This window comes from Marmota monax, unplaced genomic scaffold, assembly GCF_021218885.2.
Source record: "Marmota monax isolate L192 unplaced genomic scaffold, Marmota_monax_Labrador192_F-V1.1 WCK01_AAM20220418_F8-fsc00652, whole genome shotgun sequence".
Classification (NCBI taxonomy): domain Eukaryota; kingdom Metazoa; phylum Chordata; class Mammalia; order Rodentia; family Sciuridae; genus Marmota; species Marmota monax.
In genome coordinates, this window is record NW_026695051.1 from 12,661 (window position 1) to 33,738 (window position 21,078).

Below are 21,078 nucleotides of genomic sequence, written 5' to 3' on the forward strand. Positions count from 1 at the left end.
ATTCCCTTAACCTTACTTACAGAATAAAATGGGCTCAAGGAATATATTTCACTTTGTCCAAGAGCGTGAAATTGTTGTTCAATGTAGCAAGAACTTGATTCTCATTAGTCAAAAACTTTTGAGTTCTTTCTTTTTTTTTTTCCCTATGAAGTCTACCCTTATCCCCCTCACCCCCAATACTGGGGGTTGAACCTCTCTGGTGCTTTATTACCACTGACCTACATTCCCAGCCTCCTCACCGTTTTTTAAAATTTATTTATTTATTTATTTTGAGACAAGGTCTCACTAAATTATCAAGATTGGCCTCAAACTTGAGATTCTCCAGCCTCAACCTCCCTAGTAGGTGGGATTACAGACATGTGGGACCACCTCCTATTTACTATAGATTTAAGTAGTTCAAAAATGAAAAGAAATTAATACCACCTAATTGTGCTAATCTGTCCATCAAAAACTTATCACCAATGGTAGTATCACATGGAGCAACAGCCTAGCATGTTCACAACAAAACAATGTTCTTCTTCTGTCTAGAACTTAATCACTCACCAAAAGCATTGGACAAATAGATCTGTTGGCAAATAATGTTTGCATTTTACAATTTACTTAAAATACACAAGACTGCTAAGAATTTATGTATGTCCATATTACCAATTCAATATTAAACTATAAAGTTACCTGACCTCTTTTGTAGGTTTGGAATTATTTACATGCTCTTTATGCTTCATATTAATTCCCCTCTGTAGCCAGGAGGAACAGTGAACTGATTCTATTCAAAGGCAAAGAACTATAAAGTTCATTATAGCCTAACTACCCTCATTCATTCCTTCCCCTTCTTAGCTTAAACTCCTACCCTAGAATCCTACTGCTGAGTTCTCCAAGCCCTGAAATTTCCTCTATCATAAATAATATCAACCCATGGTATTATAGTAACTCCTTTCAAATCTACTTTTCTATACTACAAACTTCATGAGGACAGAAACTATCTTTATTGGTTGGCGTGCTTAAGCCAATATATCTATGACTCTCCAAAAAAAAAGCATGAACATTTTTCTCTTAAAATGTCAAGAAATATAAACAGATGCAGAAAAAGCATTTGACAAATTACAGCCCCAATTCACGTTTAAAACACTAGAAAAAACTAGGGATAGAAGAAATTTACCTCAACACTGTAAAGGCTATATATGACAAATCCAAGGCCAACACTATTCTGAATGGAGAAAAATGAAAGTGATTCCTCTAAAAACAGAACAAGACAAGGATGCCCACTTTTACTACTCCTATTCAACATAGTCCTTGAAACTCTAGTCAGAGCAATTAGACAAAAGAAAGAAATTAAAGAGATACAAATAAAAAAAGAAAAGCTCAAATTATTTGTTTGCTGACTACATGATCCCATATTTAGAAGACCAAAAAACTCCACCAGAAGACTTCTAGAGCTCATAAACAAATTCAGCTAAGTAGCAGGATATAAGATCAACACTCATAAATCAATCACATTCCTATCCTTTCAATAATGAATCTGCTGAAAAAGGAATTAGGAAATCTATCCCATTCACAATAGCTGCCCCCCCCCAACTTGGAAATCAATCTAAGAAATTAGGTGAAGGACCTCTACAACAAAAACTACAGAACAAACACTAAAGAAAGAAATTAAAGAAACCTCAGAAGATGGAAAGACCTCCCATGTTGTTGGATAGGCAGATATTGTCAAATGGCTATACTACCAAAAGTGCTATAGAGATTCAACATAATTCCCATTGAAATTCCAATGACATTATTCACAGAACTAGAAAAAAGCAGTTATGAAATTCATTTGGAAAAATAAGAAACCCAGAATAGCCAAAGCAATCCTTAGCGAGAAAAACCAAGCAGGAAGCATCACAATACCAGACCTCAAGTTATACTACAGAGCTATAGTAACAAAAACAGCATGGTACCTGCACCAAAACAGGCATGAAGACCAATGGAAGACAATAGAAGACACAGAGAAAAACCTACATAAATACAGTTATCTGATGCTAGACAAGGGTGCCAAAAACATACGTTGGGGGGAAAAATAGCCTTTCAAATACACGATGGGAAAACTGGAAATCAATATATAGAAGAATGAAACCTGACCCCTATCTCTCACCCTGCACAAAACTCAACTCCAAGTGGATCAAAGACCTGGAATTAGACCAGAAACCCTGCAACTGTTAGAAGAAAATGTAGGCCCAACACTCCAACATATTAACTTACTTAACAATACTCCTAAAGCACAAGGGATAAAGTCAAAAGTCAGTAAGTAGGATGGCAAACTAAGAAGCTTCTTCACTACGAAGGAAACACTGTAGATAGAGTGAGAATGCCTACAGAATGGGAGAAAACCTTTGCCACCTCCTCCTCAAATAGGGCATTAATGTCCAGAATATACAAAGAACTCAAGAAACTTAACACCAAAAAACCAAGTAAGTCAATCAATAAATGAGTAAAAGAACTAAGCGGATACTTATCAAAAAAAGAAATACAAATGGTCAACAAGCATATGAAAAAAGTTCAACCTCTCTAGCAATCAGGAAAATGCAAATTAAAACTATGTTAAGATTTCATCTCACTCCAGTCAGAATGGCAATTATCAAGAATACAATTAACAATAAATGTTCAACAGTCACCCACTGACCCCATGGTGGAAAAAGGCAGATACGGGATACTCCTGCTTCTGATGTAGACATGAAATACAAGCAACAAATCAAGGTCCTGTAAGACATTTACCAGTTTGGTTTGCTTTTCTGTGGAGAACACACAAGACATTTCAGATGACAACAAGTCTCTTTCCAGGTTCACAACACTTGTATCAAAAGGAATATTGTCAAAGATGTCACGTGCTTTTTCCAATGCCATCACTAGAGAAAGGCTGTGCATACACCTCTTATGCAGACAACAAGAGGATACAGTGTCCCCTGAGAAAGGTAAAGTTGGAGCTTCTTCAATAAGGAGATTCCTCAAGAAACTAGGAATGGAATCAGCATACAACCCAGCTGTCCCACTCCTTGGTATTTATCCAAAAAGAACTAAAGTCAACATACTATAATGATACAGCCACCTCCATGTTTACAGCAGCATAATTCACAATAACCATTTTACGAATCAACCCAGATGCCTGTCAATAGATGAACATATGAAGAAACGGGTATACATACACAATGGAGTTTTATTCAGCCTTAAAGAAGAAAAATGAAATAATGGTATTTGCTGATATTGGACAGAAATGGAGAACATCGTGCTAACTGAAGTGAAATAAGCCAGTTTAAGAAAAATCAAGTGTTGGATGTTTTTCTCATACGGAAGCTAGAGCAAAACAAAGGAAGGAGGGAAGGATCTGTGATCATAAAAATATAGGTAAAATAAGTAGAGGATAAGGAGGAAATTGAGAGGGAGAGAGAAGCGATGGGAAAGAGGAGAAAATATGACATATTTTTAAAAACCATAGTATGTACATAAATAAATATACCATAGGAAATTTCATTTTTATATTAAGTAGAAAGAACCAATCAAAACTATATAAATAGATGAGAAGATTATGGAGAACTGAAATACCATAATGCACTAAATTATGCAGTCAGGTGTGATGGAGAGTAGAGAAAAAAGGAAGATCAGGATGGTAGAAGGAGAATGGGGAGAGGGAAACGAAAAGGAGAAAGACACAAACCGACTTCAAACTCCATGCACGTACAAGTTTGTTGAGATACACCCAACTACTACTATGTGCAATTATAACGCTCTAGTAAAATAGGTTAAAAAATGGTGCTTTTTATGGAAATTCATACAAAATTAACTCTGAAAATAAAAATTTCTTAATGAAGCAAGAAAACACTAGGAAAATTTTGAGCATTGTAACAATCAATTATACTGAAAGCTTAACACCTGAAAAGCTGTCCACATATCCCACAAACATCCCCCAATCTGACCGCTTATTTATTTCTGTATTTACATCACTCTTATTTCTGTGCTTTTATGCACTTCATTCCTGCTTATCTTCTCACATCTGTTGCCCATTTGATAAATACCTATTTCAAAAATGAATCCAAAATATATCTTCACATACCCACTATATGTTGTTAAATTATTAAGTATTAAATATTCTAATAATAGTATTATCATAACTTTTTTTCCTTTGAAACATTTGTGCCCATCTATGGTATTTTTTGCTAAATCCCTGAAGAATACATACTAAATAGAAATGGTACAGAATTCCAGTGGTCAAGTTCAGGTTCCTGAGACAAAGTGAAGTTAAAGTTTTCCCAGGTCACAAAGCAAGGATTAGAATTTTGTTCTCCTGAAGCACAGATGAGTCCCGCCACCTACCATCATACCAAACTGCATAACTTAGTGCATTATGGTATTTCAACTTTCCATACACACTGAACTGTGACTTCCATAAAGTTTACAGGGGGAAATAATTAACCATTGCCCATTTTTTTAAAAAGTAAGTTAGAAAATACAACGGAAGCAACATAGAAAAATGCATGTGCAAGTGCTTCTTTTCTAACTTTATTTTCATTTTCTGCAAGCATCTTTAAATTAAAAATAGCAACGAAAGGACAAAAGCTAGAAAATATCTTTCCATGGTCCAGAATAACACTGAATTCTTTATACCAAACCTATCACAAATGTGGGCAGGTGAGAGAGCAGGTACAGATAGCAGTTACAAATGTACCTCATAAATTATGCAAAACTAAAGAGCTAAACTTTGCTGCATCTGATAAACATGCTTAAATATATCTATAGCCTTTCAATGCCACTTTAGACATTTGGAGGATTATTTTGAGACAAGATGTTAGATTAGCTGCAATGAATCATTATAAAATTTTGCTCTTATATCTCCACACTTCTCAAAATTCACAAGATTACATGAACTTCACAAAGTACATAGTACAGCAGATGAACACTGAAAAGACTAGCAGGTAAAGATAATAATATTGGACAGTACACAGTGGTGCAGCCATGTTTATGCATTTATTTAATCATTTTGTGCTCTCCACTCAGAATATAAAGACGATTAACATACAATCTTGGGCTGGGGTTGTGGCTCAGGAGTAGAGCGCTTGCCTAGCATGTGTGAGGCACTGCGTTCAATTCTCAGCACCACATATAAATAAATAAAATAAAGGTATTGTGTCCACCTACAACTAAAATAATAATAATAATAATAATAATAATAAAGATACAATCTAGTTTTCAAGAAAACTTGGCAAAGACTTACATTTGAGAAACACTAATACAGGACAGTGTAGGGGTACACGTAGAAAACAAGGGCTCTTGCTGAGGGCTCTGTGTTTCAAGAAAGTTTGAATTTGGGAGGATACTGAGACACATAATCTAATCCTCCCTGCTGCTCCCACAGACAACCAAGAGCCATCCAATGTTTGAGTGAAGCCACCCATGATCAGCCAGCCCCAAGGCATCCAACCAACTGACCACCACTGTATGAGAGATCAGCCAAGCCTGGTTAAAGCCAAGACTGCCCAGCAGAAGCCTAAACTAAATAATAATCATTGTTTGAAGTCACTAATGTTTTGGGATGTTGTGCTATAAAGCAAAAGTTAAATAATACATCAAATTACCTCATCTCTAATCGTTTCTGGGCTTACTGAATGACCAAATACTGTGCGGTATCTCCATTTTTACAGGATCAGAGAGATTAAGTTGCTTACTCAACATCACTTAGCAAGTTGGGAGTTCAACAAACCCAGACCACCAGAGTCTAAAGCCCACATGAAGAGAAACCAGGCAGGAAATGAAGGCCCTGATTCTATTAAAAAAAAAAAAAAAAAGATTTGAATAACAGCCCTGCATTTACAAAATGGCAGCTAGAGGAGGAAAGATCAGAATTTCTGAGTAGAATTAAAGTCCAACTGCAATGACAGAGCAAGTGCTTGTGGACTCTAGTAGAAGTATCTAAGAAACAAAACATAAAAGGTTATGTTCTTTGGCTAAAATTTGAAGGAATGATTCAATAGCAAATAAATTTTTATCAAAATCCAAATTCTTCCCAATGAGTGTGGTGGTGCACAGCTGTAACCCCAGCGACTCAGGAGGCTGAGGCAGGAAAATTTAGAGTTCAAAGCCAGTCTTAGCAATGGCGAGGCACTAAGCAACTCAGTGAGACCCTGTCTCTAAATAAAATACAAAATAGGGATGGGGATGTAGCTCAGTGTTTGAGTGTCCCTGAGTTCAATCCCCCCCCCCCCCAAAAAAAAAAAAAACCCTATCCAAATTGTGCAAACAACTGTCTTAAGCTTCAATGGTAAGAGATGCAACACTTTCAGGATTCTGGTGTGCTGATACTGCTTTGCCAACTCCTTTCCTCACATTCCCTTGTTAGTACTATCTCCATCTCACCATGCTCTGCTGAAGTTGAGGAAACATGGTTAGTTTACAACCTCATCTAAGGTCTAAAAATCAAGAGACTGTTCAATAATGACTTTTGAAAAAATCATTATTCTACCAATTTTTGTGTGTGTATGTGTGTATTGTTTCTGGTGATCTCTTGCTAAGAAATAAACATTAATAAATTAAATGAATGCTCATAAATAATAATGATGCTTTCCTAATATTCACTAACTCAACTTAACTCACTTGTTCAGTCTGCACTATTATTCAACTTATTTTCCTGAATGTCTTCCCCCAAAATGTTACTCCTGGAGATATATAAAAGCCTAAGACATAGCTCTTCTCCTCAAAGGCATATAATTTAAAGAAACACCCTTGTACCTAAAAGGTAGAGAAGAGTATTAAACTAGTCTCTCATATTTCACTTTTTTAACCAACACTATTTGCACATATCCCATGAACCAGCTATGGGCTAAGCATTTTAAGAATTAGTGACATTATGAAAAATTAAAATGAAACACCTGTAACACACCAGTGAGCAGACTATAAAATTTAAATTGCTTCAACAACTTTCAGACTAGAAATACTACAAAACCCAAAAAGGCAAGATGTTGGTGTAAAATGTGTATATGTATACATGTAATGTATATACACAGAATGTGTATATAATTTTTACCAGTTAAACTACAAATTATTATATCTGGTTACTCCTGAGACAGAGAACATGAGGCCAAAGAAGAGATGGAAAAGAGGAAAATGGAAAGGATGCTTCAACTTTTTACTTTATAACACTTCTTTATTATGGTAATCATTAAATTTTTAATGAGTGCATTAATTAAAGAAATTTAAACATTAAAATATTTTAAAGCTGAGAACAGGGTTTGTGGATGGAGCTCAGGGGTAGAATGCCTGTCTATCATGTTCCTTCCCAACATGGGGTGGGGGGAATTAAGAGCAGAAACATACAGAAATACCATTTTTTACTTAACTGAAAAATCTCAAATAAATAATTTTTTAAAAGCCTAAAATATATGGTTATACATATTAAAAATCAGAAGCTTAGAATTCAGTGGTATAACTTTTACAGCTTTTTCTCATGTTTTTAAGTTGAAGTGAACTTTTAATGAAATGTATCATACATTCTAAAATACCCTCTCTCTATAAAAACAAAGTTTACTAGAGCCAGAGGGTCTTTTAAAATCCTGTAGCCCAAATCTTACATTTTAACATGAGAAAATGTGGTTGAGGAAAGTTAAATTCTGGAATGCCACAGTTAACAGTACAGAAGGAGGCAGAGTAGAGTTCTTACCAAAGGAAAAAGAAAAGAAGTATTCAGAAATCTCTCTATTGCTCTAGCTGTCTTCAACCAGAAGTGCATATCAGAATCATGAGACACGAATGGATAAACGAACTTCTACCTTCCCACTTCTATGCCAGAGCCTCCAAATCACAATCTGCATTCATGAGGAGACAGTCTGTACAACCTCACAAAAGTTTCCAGGTAATCTAGAGTTCCATCCTATCATAAATAATCTTCTTGAAGTGTTTAACAGAAATTTTTTAAAACCCCCTCCCTCTTGTTTTAATGGTTTTGGTTTCAGTCATTGTAATAATTACTATTGGCTATATCTGGTACAAAATATCTTTAAAATAACACTTGAAATACAGAGAAATATAACAAGACTACAGATGTATGAGAGATAAACAGCATTTAAGAACTATAATTAACATAGCAGAAAATACTTCAAAGTGGTGGCCGGAAACGGCTACCTTAAGATTCCATCTGCACTTAAAGTACTTATTAAAGCCTAAAACATCTTCCAGTATTTTCTTGACAAACTTGCAACTGCAGTCCAAATCATTAAAACCTGTTGGAACATAAGTTAAATGAAATGAAAAGTCTCTCTGACGTAACAGGAAATCATCTAAATGGCTACATAAAATTCTATGTATAGCATATTTCCCAAATTTGGGAAATAATTTTTGTGATAGGTTGAATGGTAGACTCTTACCAATAGACATATCTATTCTGGAACCTGTAAATCTGACCTTATTTGGAACAAAAGTCTCTGAAGATGTAACCAAGTAAAGGACCTCAAATGAGATCACCCTGGGCTCTAAATTCAACAGCAAGTGTCCTTTGGAGAGAAAGGTGGAGGGGATTTGAGACAGAGAGACACAGGAAAGAGGGCCTGTGAAGACAGAGCCATAGACTGTCATAAGCCAAGAAGTGCCTGGAGACTGGGTTTCAGAGGGAGAGTGATCCTGCTGACCTTAATTTCAGGCTTCAGGACTGTGAGTGAATAAACTTCTATTGTTTCAAGGCACACAGTTTGTGATGATTTGTTAATTTAGCCTTTAGGAAACTAATATACTTGAAAAATAAAGGTTAACAGCTTTACGAGGTATAACGAGTACATAAAAAAAACTATACATTTAATTTATACAATTTGATGAGTTTGGATTTGTTGAGTTTTTAAAAAAAATTACCAAGATATAAAACATGCCACAAATTATTTGTTGTTTTTTGTTGTTGTTGTTGTTGTTTTGTTTTGTTTTTTGGTTGCCAATGGATTTTTCACTTTATTTGTTTATTTATATGTGGTGCTGAGGATCAAACCCAGGGCCTCACACATGCCAGGCAAGTGCTCTACCAATGAGCTACCTACAACCCCAGTCACCACAAATTATTTATCAGTTCTTTGATCATATTATTTCTCATACTTTCTTGCTCTATAATAGAAATGCTTAAATATTTTTAAATAATTCTAATTATAAATGCAAGCTTAATGCCTAAGAAATATGAAGTCTCAATTATAAAGCTATTTCAACCAAAGACCAAAACAGGAAAGATCCTTTTATTCTGAATAAACCAAAACGATTTCTCTCTGGTCTCAAAAGTTAACTTAATAAGCAACATAAAGGATACAGCAAAATTAATCAAGAACCTTGATTCCAAAAATAATCTGCCCAATAAACTATTCTCTTCAGTCAGAAAAAAAATTTATGTGTGCTCACCTGGCATTTGCCAAAACCATTTTAGCTATATCCCTTGCTCCCCTAATACAAAGGCTACAGAAAAAAATAGTAAAATGCCTACGATAGGAAAAGCTAGCATCAACTATTAAAATAAACAAAGGAGTTAGAATTCAAATTGTCTGAGAACTTTATGAGATATGTATTTCAAACCTGGAGTCCTGAATATATATTTTTCAAAAATTTCTATGATGTACTACTGAAATAGAACATGCTTTGAGTTAGTTAAGCTTCAAAAAACTACAGGGACTACCCAAATGTAAGAAAAACAGAGGGCAATAGAATTAGTAATGAATTTTTAAAATGAAGTACTCAAGTAAAATAAGGTACTATGAAACACAGACACAGGGGACAACTTTAGGAGTCCATGTAGTCCATCCCTATAAACACTTTTTCCAAGGAACAGTCTAGTCTACAGATCTGTACCAAATCAGCTTTAGTAAAATGAAAAGGGCCACAGAACGAGGCTATTTATTGCACTTTACAGAGATCACAGCTGACATCCTGAGAACTGCACAGAGGGTAGATGGAGGGTATCAAACAGGCAAAGAGTGGATAAACAAGATCTGAACCAAGCACAGTGTTTTATTTGTTCCGATTCAAGACTCAAGACATGTGAAAAGGAAAATCACTCAAATTTGCTAATTTTTCAAATCTTTTATCAGTCAAGTGGAAAACAAGCATTAAGCAGCAACCACACACTCAGCATTATGCTTAGTTCTATAGTGGAGTGGACACAATAAATGGCTGAGGAAAGTTCCTGGCCTTAATAAGGACTTGAGCCAAGACTGGAGCCTCACAAAATACAGCCAAGACCAGAACCAACACTGAAGTCAGAGCTGACCTGTAAAAGAGTGGAAAGGACGCAGGGGCATCCCTTCTTGCCACTCACCATCCTAAAAACATAGATTGCCATAAAGGATATGAACAAAGGTTCAACTTTACTCTTACAATTATCACTCCGCATCCAAGTTCTTAGCCTTTCACTATGACCTCAGAGATACTCCGCAGCACTGCACTGTCTTTATTTAGGTGTTGTTCCACCGACCGAATTTAACCACAGATTGTCAAGAGCTCTTTTGGCAGCTGCAGCCATCTGAGCAGCTATTGTTTGTCACTGCGGTACTGGTGCCGGCAGGATTAGGCTTGGAGCCAAAAATGGAATTCTATTCATAGATTGTCAAGGCTGGAAAGCAGCTCAGAATTCATTTAGTTCAAACTTTTAGAGCTCCTCGGAAAACACTAATAAAACAAATCAAGTGACCAGTCTAAAGTCACACAGGAAATGGCTGAGCAAGTCACACGGGAAATAGCTGAGCAAGAAGCTGCTAGTGTCACTGACTTCTCTTCTGGTTTTCATTCTCTTACAAGCTGTTTCTTGTTGAAAATTGAGGGTATTAAAATGTAAGATCAAAAGTTGAACTCCATTTATAGGGAACTGACTTCAGCATTTCTATAATTGTCAGTTATAGCAGGGACATAAAGAGGGGGAAGGTACCTAACCCATTATAAGGTCAACATCATACTGACATAAAAAGCTAATTTCACTTAAGCACTTAATTGCTAAATCTTAAAATATAATTTTGGCAAATGATACTCAGCAACATATTTAAAAACTCAGAATTCCTAGATAACATTTATCCTAGAATTAATGCAATTAATTAATTATCCTAGATTCAATGGAAACATTTTGAGAGGAGAAACATCACCAACATGTATGTACAGAATAAAAATCAGACTTCTTTTAGCCTTTAGGAATAACACATTTCCCTATAAAATAAAAATTAGTATGAGGAACAGGTATGAAAAATTCCTTCTTTAAAAAACTGTACTACTCGTATTGGTAAAAACTACAAATAGGTAAACTTTATTACTTTTTTAAAATGAATTCCTGCCATTGTAACTTGACTGGCCCTTCACTTCCTTCCTTTGAGGCTATCAAATGTTACAGGAAACCCTTGGAAGTTGTTTGCAGCTGTAGTTATTTCCTATTGCACTTTGTTCAGTCTCCATTCCAGCCACAATAAAATACCACTTACTCTGGTTCACAAAAAAACAGTTATAAAGTGATACAGGACTAGAACATGGATGAGTACCCAATACTACTAGCTATTGTAACACTTTCTGATTTTATCATGCTTAAGGAATTACTATATATATATATATATATATATATATATATATATATATATATACATACACACACACACACACATACACTATATATTTCTACCAAATCTATTTGAAATCAAATCACATTTCTTAAATCAAACAATCACAATTTTATTTCTAAAATAAAATAGTTCTATAGTAAATACACTGTCCTAAAGGTAAACAAACAAAAACCAGTCCACTGTATATTGTTGCCCTCTAACTTAGTAATTTGAGCATGAACAACTCAACCCAGGATAAGGGAATGAAAAAAACAATAGAAGAAATAGTAAAAAAATTGGTAAATATACAGAGCCAACCATATGAGCTGGTATTTGTTGCTCTGAATTACTTTAAACAGGATATACCAGCACAAACACACAAAAAAAGTATAAAAATCTCAAAATTTAGAAATATTCTGTCTTCTAATGGGACAGTTATTTCTCAAAGTAAACTATCAGTTTAACATCAACTTCCAATAGCCTATACGATCAATATGCTAAATCTTGAGTTTTCAATTTTGGCAATGAATATTCTAGAAAGTAGAAGCAAATTACAGATCATGTTTTCTATGCATTATTGCTTACAGCAATAAAAAAATCAATTATTACTTCAGAAATATAGAATAGTTACCCCCTCATGAAGAAAACTTAGTAATTTAACTAAGGACTCTAATAAATACTCAAGATTATTAGAAACCAGGAAACTATTGCTGATCTCATATGGATTGCAAGCTAAGAGGCTTTTATATTTTCAAATGATTAAAAAAACAGTCTTTTGTGATACATGGAAAGTATACAAAATTGCAATTTCAATGTCTATAAATACAATTTTATTGGAACACAGTTATGCTCATTCATTTCCACATCACCTATGGCAGCTTCTATGCTAGAATTACAGAGCTGATTAGCTGTGACAGACTGTATGGCCTACAAAGCTGAAGATACTATAGGGCCCTTAATAGTAAAAACTGACTCCTGAAGTACATGGTCAATGAAACTAAATATAAACATCTAGTGTTATTTACAAGTGTCACATTTTGTGGTACCTTGGAAATAACATTAGCTTAACAAGCAACTATTATATGAAAGCATGGACAAGAATTTTTATTGTGGTTTCTACAGAAAAGGTAAGACAAGATAGCATCCATGGTTTGGGATTGGCTACTTTGAATAATTTCAACAGGCCTGGAGCATAGAGGCTGTTCTTAGTTGTCAGGAACCTGGCCCCTGGAAAGATCTGGGCAATGTGATAGTGGCGGAGCACAATAAAAGAAGTGGCTGAATACGGGCTTAGGGTTGATGAGTTTATATATAAAAGCACACTTCTGGGTAAGTCAGAAGCTTGGAAAACTTGTGGGAGTGATGGATAAGTTCACTGCTTGATTGTGGTGATGGTTTTCCATGTGTACAGGTAGGTCAAAACAAACATTAAATATATGCAATTGACCGTCAATTATTCTTCAAATAATCTTTTAAAATATAAAGACTATTATTTGCTTTGTATCAAAAAACCTAGAAAATACCAAGCACAAAAACATGAGAATAAGACTGTGATCTTTTCTAAAGAATGCATGTGCCTAACAGTAACCTTCAAAATTATCTGCCAATTACAAGTTGCTTATCGCTCCTCAAAGTTCAAATTGATAACTTTAACTAAAAGGGCATTTTGAGGGGAGGTGTGGGTTTCCTAAGGTTACTTGCACAAAATGAAGTCTGTAAAATTTACACTAGTCCTTTTTGTTCTGGGCTCCCTTTATTCTCTGTGTCCTTGACATACCACAAGGCTGTGACGCTTTTGCTTGCAGGAGCTGGGTCTGTGAAGACCCAAACAATATAACACTCTATGCTCTTGTCTCTCTCTTACCTTGAGCAAAAGCACAATTTACAGTAAAAGAAGCAAATTTTCCCTAACTGATATTGAGCATAACCAAACAAACCAACAAAAAAAGTCATAAAAATTTATGTTGTTAACAAAAAGGTATGTATCAGAAAAGGAAAATGGATTAAGTCTTTCCTGTGTACCCTGGAAAAAAAAAAACCATCACCACCCTACTTGTAAACAGTAGAAGTACATGAGATGTGGAAAGACAGCTCCTGGCACCATAATTTAGCACAAAAACTCTTGAGTCAAAGATTAAAAAAAAAAAAAAAAAAAAAAGCATTTAAAAATCCATTCAGACTTGTCACTTGAGGCCTAAAATTCAGAAAAATCATTGAAGCAAAATTTAAGGTTATCCGTTTTATTTTATTTATTTATTTTTTTTTTAATATTTATTTCTTAGTTTTCGGCGGACACAACATCTTTGTATGTGGTGCTGAGGATCGAACCTGGGCCGCACGCATGCCAGGCGAGCGCGCTACCACTTGAGCCACATCCCCAGCCCCTATCCGTTTTATTTTTAAAACATTTGAGCATATGTAATAAAAGTAAAAAAGGTGTTGGGGAGATTTTCTCCTTTTTTCCAAAATGATTTTCACTAAGGTAATTAAATTTACACAAAATGTTCTAAGGACTGCTGGCAGACTCTCAAAAATAAGTGACTATTTATAAAAGTAACACACAGCTGTGGAACCTTATTCTGGCATTCAAGTGTAGCCACATCTTTCGGTTTCTATCACCCTCCTTCACATTGTCACCAACAGGAGAAACATCCTCTACCTTGTCTCCATCAATCTACTTTCAAAATCAGCCCAAAAGCATTTCCAAGGGGACTTATTTTCCTAATTACTCCCAACACATCAGTGAGTTTGTCCATACACAGTATCTTATACCCACTATTTACTGTGCTACTTGGACTTTGGTAGATCACATTCTTCCAAAACACCTTTTAAGGTGCTATATTCAAAGACAAAGCTCAGTAAACACCTGATGATGATTTAGTTTTCTCTAGTCTGCTGGACATATGATAATCACAGGGGTCCCAAATGCATCTTTACTACCAAGAAGCAAGTTTATCTATTCTATCAAGCTTGTTTATCTAAGGGAAATGCATAAATCCATAAATCTAACCAAAATCTTGATAGAATAACTGTAACAGAAATAAGAGGAAGAGGTGTAGCTCCTCTTCCTTTTCTTTTTTTTTCTTTTTTTAATTTTTTTGGTACTAGAGATTGAACTCAGGGATATCTTACCACTGAGCTACATCTTCAGTCCCAGTCCTTTCTTTTCTTAATTTTGAGACAGGAACTTATAATTGAACTTCAGATGGAACCTGCAATTTTCTTGCCTAAGGCTCAAAAGTCACTGGGATTACAGGCATGTGACACCATGCCCAGCGGCTATGACAATTTTTCTAAAAATGACTCTAAGTACTCTGCACACAGAAACACAGAATGCTCATCACTAATCACAATATCTAAGAACCTGAAGTCCATTTTCCCAAGATACGAGAAGAAAAGTCTTTTACTGTGGCCCAGATCTCTGGATTTCCAGCCCAGTGATTTTCTCACTCAGGCATTAATTATTAAGTAACATGACTACAGGTCTCCAGATTGGGTTTGGGGTCAGTAAATCACAACGGACTTCTACCAGTCTGTCTTTCATCACTTTCCACAAACTAGCCCATTTTACTCCTCTATTAAAAATAATCTTACTAAAATTGTCAGCTTTAAAGGTTTTGAGGAAGATGAGGCATCGAGGCTTTGGACCCTAAGAATCTGCTTAAATTTTCTGCTGAGTTGGGGGAAAAGATTATTTTAAAACAGATCTCCTGAAGCCTTATGTACTGTATTTTCTAATAATGCCCATGCTAAAATATGGGTATTTTTTTTTTGTTGTTCTTAAGAGACTAGGTGATTTGTGCAAAGATTAGACTTCTTTACTAAACACATCGTTTACAATATACTTCATAACAAATATTTCTGTGTACTAACTATATTCTCCACTAATATCTTCAAGTCATAAAAACATAAAACTTCTCAGTATATGTAGATGAATTTTCTCCTGCTATCCTGCCAGCAGGATCCATGTACTTCCCACCCAGTGGGTAAGAGATGGTTTGAATTCTCAGAGAGGTTATTCATGCTGAAGATACGGAAGAGTGTAGAAGTCTCCACAGACCTCTGAAGAACTGTCAGAGGAGAGACTTAACAGGAGTAGCAATGCCATATCAATCAGGGTTCTACAAGAAGACATAACACTACAGTAGTGATATTATTTCAGAGGCCAGGCGGATAAATAACCCAAGTTTCAAGGCTCCCCACAATAACTGTAATCTTTACAATTCCCTTAAGTTTCTTTCTTCTCCTTCTCCTGATATAAATGATACCCCAACCTATAGTATTTGCTCAAATAATCAAAAGGACATTTAGTCCTTGCTCCTTTGTCTTTTTGAAGGAGACTTAATCTAAAAGAGAGAGACAGAAGTCATAAAAATTTGGAAATATTTTTGTAAGTTGAATTCATCAAATAATTTTAAAATAGGGATGGTTACACATTCCTGAATTATCATTTCAAGGCTTTTATTTCTAGATTCTCCCTCTCAACACTGTAATCACCACCTCCTTCCAGGCATACTTTCTGGACCCTGAATTCTTCCTTCAAAATTCTTCTAAACTTCTTTCTTCTTTTTTCTAACAAGGCCTTCTAAAATTTTAGCTCTTAGTTCTTCGATCTTTTTCACACACACACAAAAAAAAGGAGGGTGAACTTAGTTACCGTCTGTGCAGTAAAAACAACATACAACAACAATGCTAAAACAAGCCTTTTATTAATCATTTACAAGGACTGTTCCAAGCTTGGCAGGTTCTAGTCTTAATTCCAGCCTTTTTTCTTAGGCTTATGGTCCTGACTCTACTCTCAATGCTTCCTTATAGAAAAACTCTTCAGATCCTGAAAATTTCACTTTTATATAATTAAATTCCTATAAGGCTCAAACAGGCTTAATAATAATCAATTATCATTTTCTAAGAATCCAAACTCTGTTAAAGGAACATACTAGAATCTGCCCAAAGGGCTAGAAGATAATTGCTCCAAAGCAAAACATATATAATAATTTTAAATAGATCTGAAACTTATGTTTACTTTTAATAATAAAAAAGTGTTTACAAATATCAGATTGGAATATGCTGACAAGTGTACAAACTAACATTTTTAAAATACTTTTCAAGAGACAAAATACTATATACATAGATGATCTCTATCGGGATCTTTCAACTAGCATTTGCTACAGAGGTCTTAAACTTGGCCTTCTTTCCACCTTAAGAATTGATTCCTTTTAAGTTGAAAAGAAAATAAGAAATAAGAATGACACTAAAGAGGAGGAAGTGGGTAATGAAGATGGGCAAGGAACGTAAGGATGCTTCTTCCTTAATTTTGATGTTTGTGTATTATTTCCCTGACATTTCAAATACACAATCCAATAACTGGACAGGCCAATTACCCTAGAGTAATATAAGATAGGATAAACAAAGGTAAGCTAGAGGTATATAAATCTTGCTCTTCAAAGTTTGTCTGTTTATTAAATGTTACCAGCAAGTACTAACTATACAACATCTCCATCAAGGCCAATAATTTATTTTTCTCCAAATAAACTATCCTCTAAATATCATATAATAGTTATTTTAAATGATCAATAAATCAAATGTTCTACCCTCACATATGAAGTTTTCATCCAAAAAATGAAAACTAAGTTTTTTACTACCCAAATGATAACCACCTTCAATATCTTATGAAATAATACAAAAGAGATCTAAGAACTAAGGGGAAAAAAAGCAAAATACATTGTCAAATGTAAAAGAGCAAAGATTGTAGTTCACAAGAATTTGGGAGGAGTACTTGGGGGTCATAGAACTATCCCCTTAAGCAGGAGGTCACAGACATTGAGAGAAGAGTTATGAGTTAAAGGTCTGAGGGAATTCTTCAAGGAAGTAACTATTTCCGATTTGAAAACTGCTTAATCCTAACCCCCTTCTGCCTACAGAGTTACAGGTACTGCTCCACAGGAAAAATTTAAAACAATATTTAAAAACTAGTAAATTCTTCCAATATTCTGTACAAAAAGGGGAATTACGAAAATTCAAGGGGCTGGGGCTCAGCGGTAGCGCACTTGACTGGCATTGTGTGATATACTGGGTTCGATTCTCAGCACCGCATATAAATAAATAAAATAAGTCTATCAACAACTAAAAAAATATTAAAGAAAATTCAAATACTCAGTAACAGAATGTGCTGTAAAATTACAACACTCATTCAGGAACTACTACTGAGATAATAATATTTGTTTTTTAGCCTCAAAGTCAAGTCTGTTATTAAGAAATATCGTAAAATAGCTTTATAAAACTCCAAAATTAAAAAAAAAAAGACATCTGGAAATAATTTTAGCTGATAATAAAGGTTTGTCTTGAATAATTTGAAAGAGAATGATTTACCAAAACCAAAGAAAAGTGTGCAACAGATAAATGTTAATTCTTAATTTCCTCAACACGAAGAAAGAATACACATAAACATGTCACATAACAGTATTAACACATACCTGTTTTAGGATGTATTGAAAAGAATCCTTGTGGATTTCCACTTGTAATTTTGTATGTGAGCTTGTCATCAGAGCTAGAATCTGGATCAAATGCCTCAATTTGGACCACGGGTATATCCTTTGGAGAATTTTCCATTATCTCTGGATAATAGACAGGCTCTGATGTCTGTGGTGCATTATCATTGACATCCTCAACCTCTATGTAGATCTCTATAAATGATGAAAGAGGCACTACACCCTGATCAGTTGCATAGACTGTTAGCCAGTAATGGGAGGTCGATTCACGGTCCAGTCGGTCTGAAGTCTCTATGACACCTACAGAAAAAGAAGAAAAATGTGAGGTGTCATGCCAAGAACAACAAAAAATGCCACTTTGGGAAAGTGTCAACATACAAACGATTTATTACATGTCCTTCTTAGTTGCACAACCTTAAGCAAGTTATTTCATCTCTGTGCTTCAATTTCCTTTCCTATTGAATGGAGATAACAGCACATTCCTAATAGGCTGATTAAGTGAACTATACATATGAAATGATTAAGCAATGTGTGTTACATAATGTGCAACAGAAAAGTATGTTATTATTAGAATCAGGTATCACTCACCACATGGAGCAGTTTAAAAAGTATTATCTAAGTCTCTAAACAACCTCATGAAATGCGCACTAAGAGATCATCTAAAGGCCAATATTTTGTTTTGCCAAAGATGAGAGTTATGATTATTTGAGATGTATTGACTTTCCTAGAGGTTAATCAAGAAATCAGGATAAAACCAGAGCTATGGCTCAGATCCAAGTCCCACAGTCTACTATGCCCTGCTCCCTAGTCTGTATTCACCTGATCATTGCCACAGCTATGGAAAGATTGGGAGCACACTCCTCTAGACATCTTTATCTGACTTATACACCCCTTTTAAGTGGTTAAGAAAAGAGAGTAAATGGTCTCTTGTGTCCTCAAATTCTTCCATTTCTTTAAATTACCAAGAACTAGTGTGATATAAAAATATAAATTCTCTAGCTAATGCTAGAAATTGCAGAAGGGTACATCCTTCTCAAATACTAGTATTTCTAGCACCTTATACAAAGCACAACAACTTCTTATTAAGTGAATAAACACAATGCATAAATATCTTAACTGGGGTTGATATAAAAAGTCCTCAACTGAGACCCAAACTCATATTTTTTAAGTCAACTAGTAAGAGATGGAGTCATGCGATTACTACTAAGAGGGTTAGAGTATCTGTATCATTTTGGCCCAGCCATGGAGACCTATGAACACCTTACTTAATCCCACAATTGCCTCCTGACAATATGATTAAAAGTGGGTATGCTGAAAAGGTGTAATCTTGCCCTTTGGCTCCCCAAATATACCACATTTTTTCTTACAGACTGATCATTCTGAACTAATGATACTTAAAGTGTTCAATATCTCAGACCAAGTTGAACTTCAGAAATCCTTGGAGATCACTGACCTTTTCTATCCCATGCAAAATAATATAAGAAAAATAACAGATATTAAAACAGGATTTAACTCAACCAAAAAATCTATAATTTTATTTTTTTAATTGACAAAAATTATGTATACTTATTGGGTACAACATGTTTTGAAATATGTATACATTATGGAATGGCTCAATCAAGCATATGTATTACTCCACACAGTTATCATTTCTCATGGTGAGAACACTAGTACCTACTCTTTTAGCAATATTCAATACAATACACTGTTATTAACTATAGTTAACTTGCTTTATTTATTTTATTTAAATTTAAGCATTTGCTTATTAAGATTGTTAATATCAGAATAAAATCACTTATATTAAATGCTAGAAACTTAACTAAAAAAACTAAGTGTGAGCTGAAGTATCCTAAGATGAGTGTTTACAGCCACTATGAAGCACTATAATTATTTACTACTGCCTTCCATGAATCCCTTAAAACAACATAATACTTCTAGAAATATGGAACAACGCCTCAGAACTAAAGAAAAAGGAGCTCATCTCTTTAGGTGGCAAACAAAGAGAAGCTCAGATATGTTTTCTCTTTAACTCAGTACCAAACATCATCTATGCATGCTCAAGTCATTCACGAAATTACTAAAATTATGTTTATAGTCTGAGAAAATAATTTGCTAGTTTCTCTTATTCATCGTGTTCATTACAAAGGAAGTCGGGACTCTGGGACACTTTCTCCAAGGAAAACAGAATGAATGCGCACATGCTCCTCCTGTTCTGCTACTTCCCTAAAAAGTCATTTGACTAGTGATCACTAGCAAATGTCAAGCAGACAAATACATGGTGATTTTCTTCACCAATTTTTAGTCATAATCCTCAAATACTTGATGATGCTTTGCACTTTTAAAAAGTGTGTATGTCTAAAAGTGATTACGGGCATTTAAAAATTATAATAACCACAGAAACAATTTTCTCAATGTTCACTATATGCCAGGTACTCTAAGTGTTTTGCATGTATTATCTTATTTAATCTTTATTTCCAACCTGCCTACATTGTGGTGCTATTATCCCCATTCCACTTAAGAAAAACTCAAGAGATGAGGAACTTCCCTGGGTCACAATAAGTGGCAAAGTTCAAATTTAGATACCACAAATCTCTGGATTTTGGAGCCAGTAAAATTCCCTGACAGTGCTATTCTTAATAGGACAAAAGTGGAGTAAACAAAACTTAATACGATAACTCTGAAAAGACAAGTCAAACTTCCTATTTTATCATTCAGATGAATATGCTCATTCATATACAAGAGTCTTTTCTAGTCTCAGGTGAAGGGAAGAACGAAATCCTAAATGCAAATATATTATGGGGTTCATAATTATAGATAAAACAGCTACTTATTTCTCCTTTCATTCTGCTTTTAGTCAGATCTGTAAGTGTCCAGATAAAAGATGACAAGGAAAGTGCCTCTCCCTATCAATTGGGCAACTGGGGGAGCACCCATACTTTTTTGTATGATCCTCTTGCCATACTCAGGTTGATTCTCAAATAATCAGGTTGAGTCCCAAATAATCTCTAGATATTACTGAAGTTTTTAAAAGG

General features: G+C 34.8%; 1 protein-coding gene across 5 annotated transcripts in view; it reads right to left on the reverse strand.

Annotated features, from left to right (window-relative positions):
* LOC124081562 (protocadherin Fat 1-like) overlaps positions 1-21,078 on the reverse strand; it is an 87,716-nt gene that overhangs the window by 12,616 nt on the left and 54,022 nt on the right. For all 5 annotated transcript variants that reach the window (XM_058573727.1, XM_058573728.1, XM_046427782.2 and 2 more), the window contains one exon: positions 18,032-18,346. In XM_058573727.1, the coding sequence (XP_058429710.1) occupies positions 18,032-18,346 (315 nt within the window). The remainder of the gene's footprint in view (positions 1-18,031; positions 18,347-21,078) is intronic.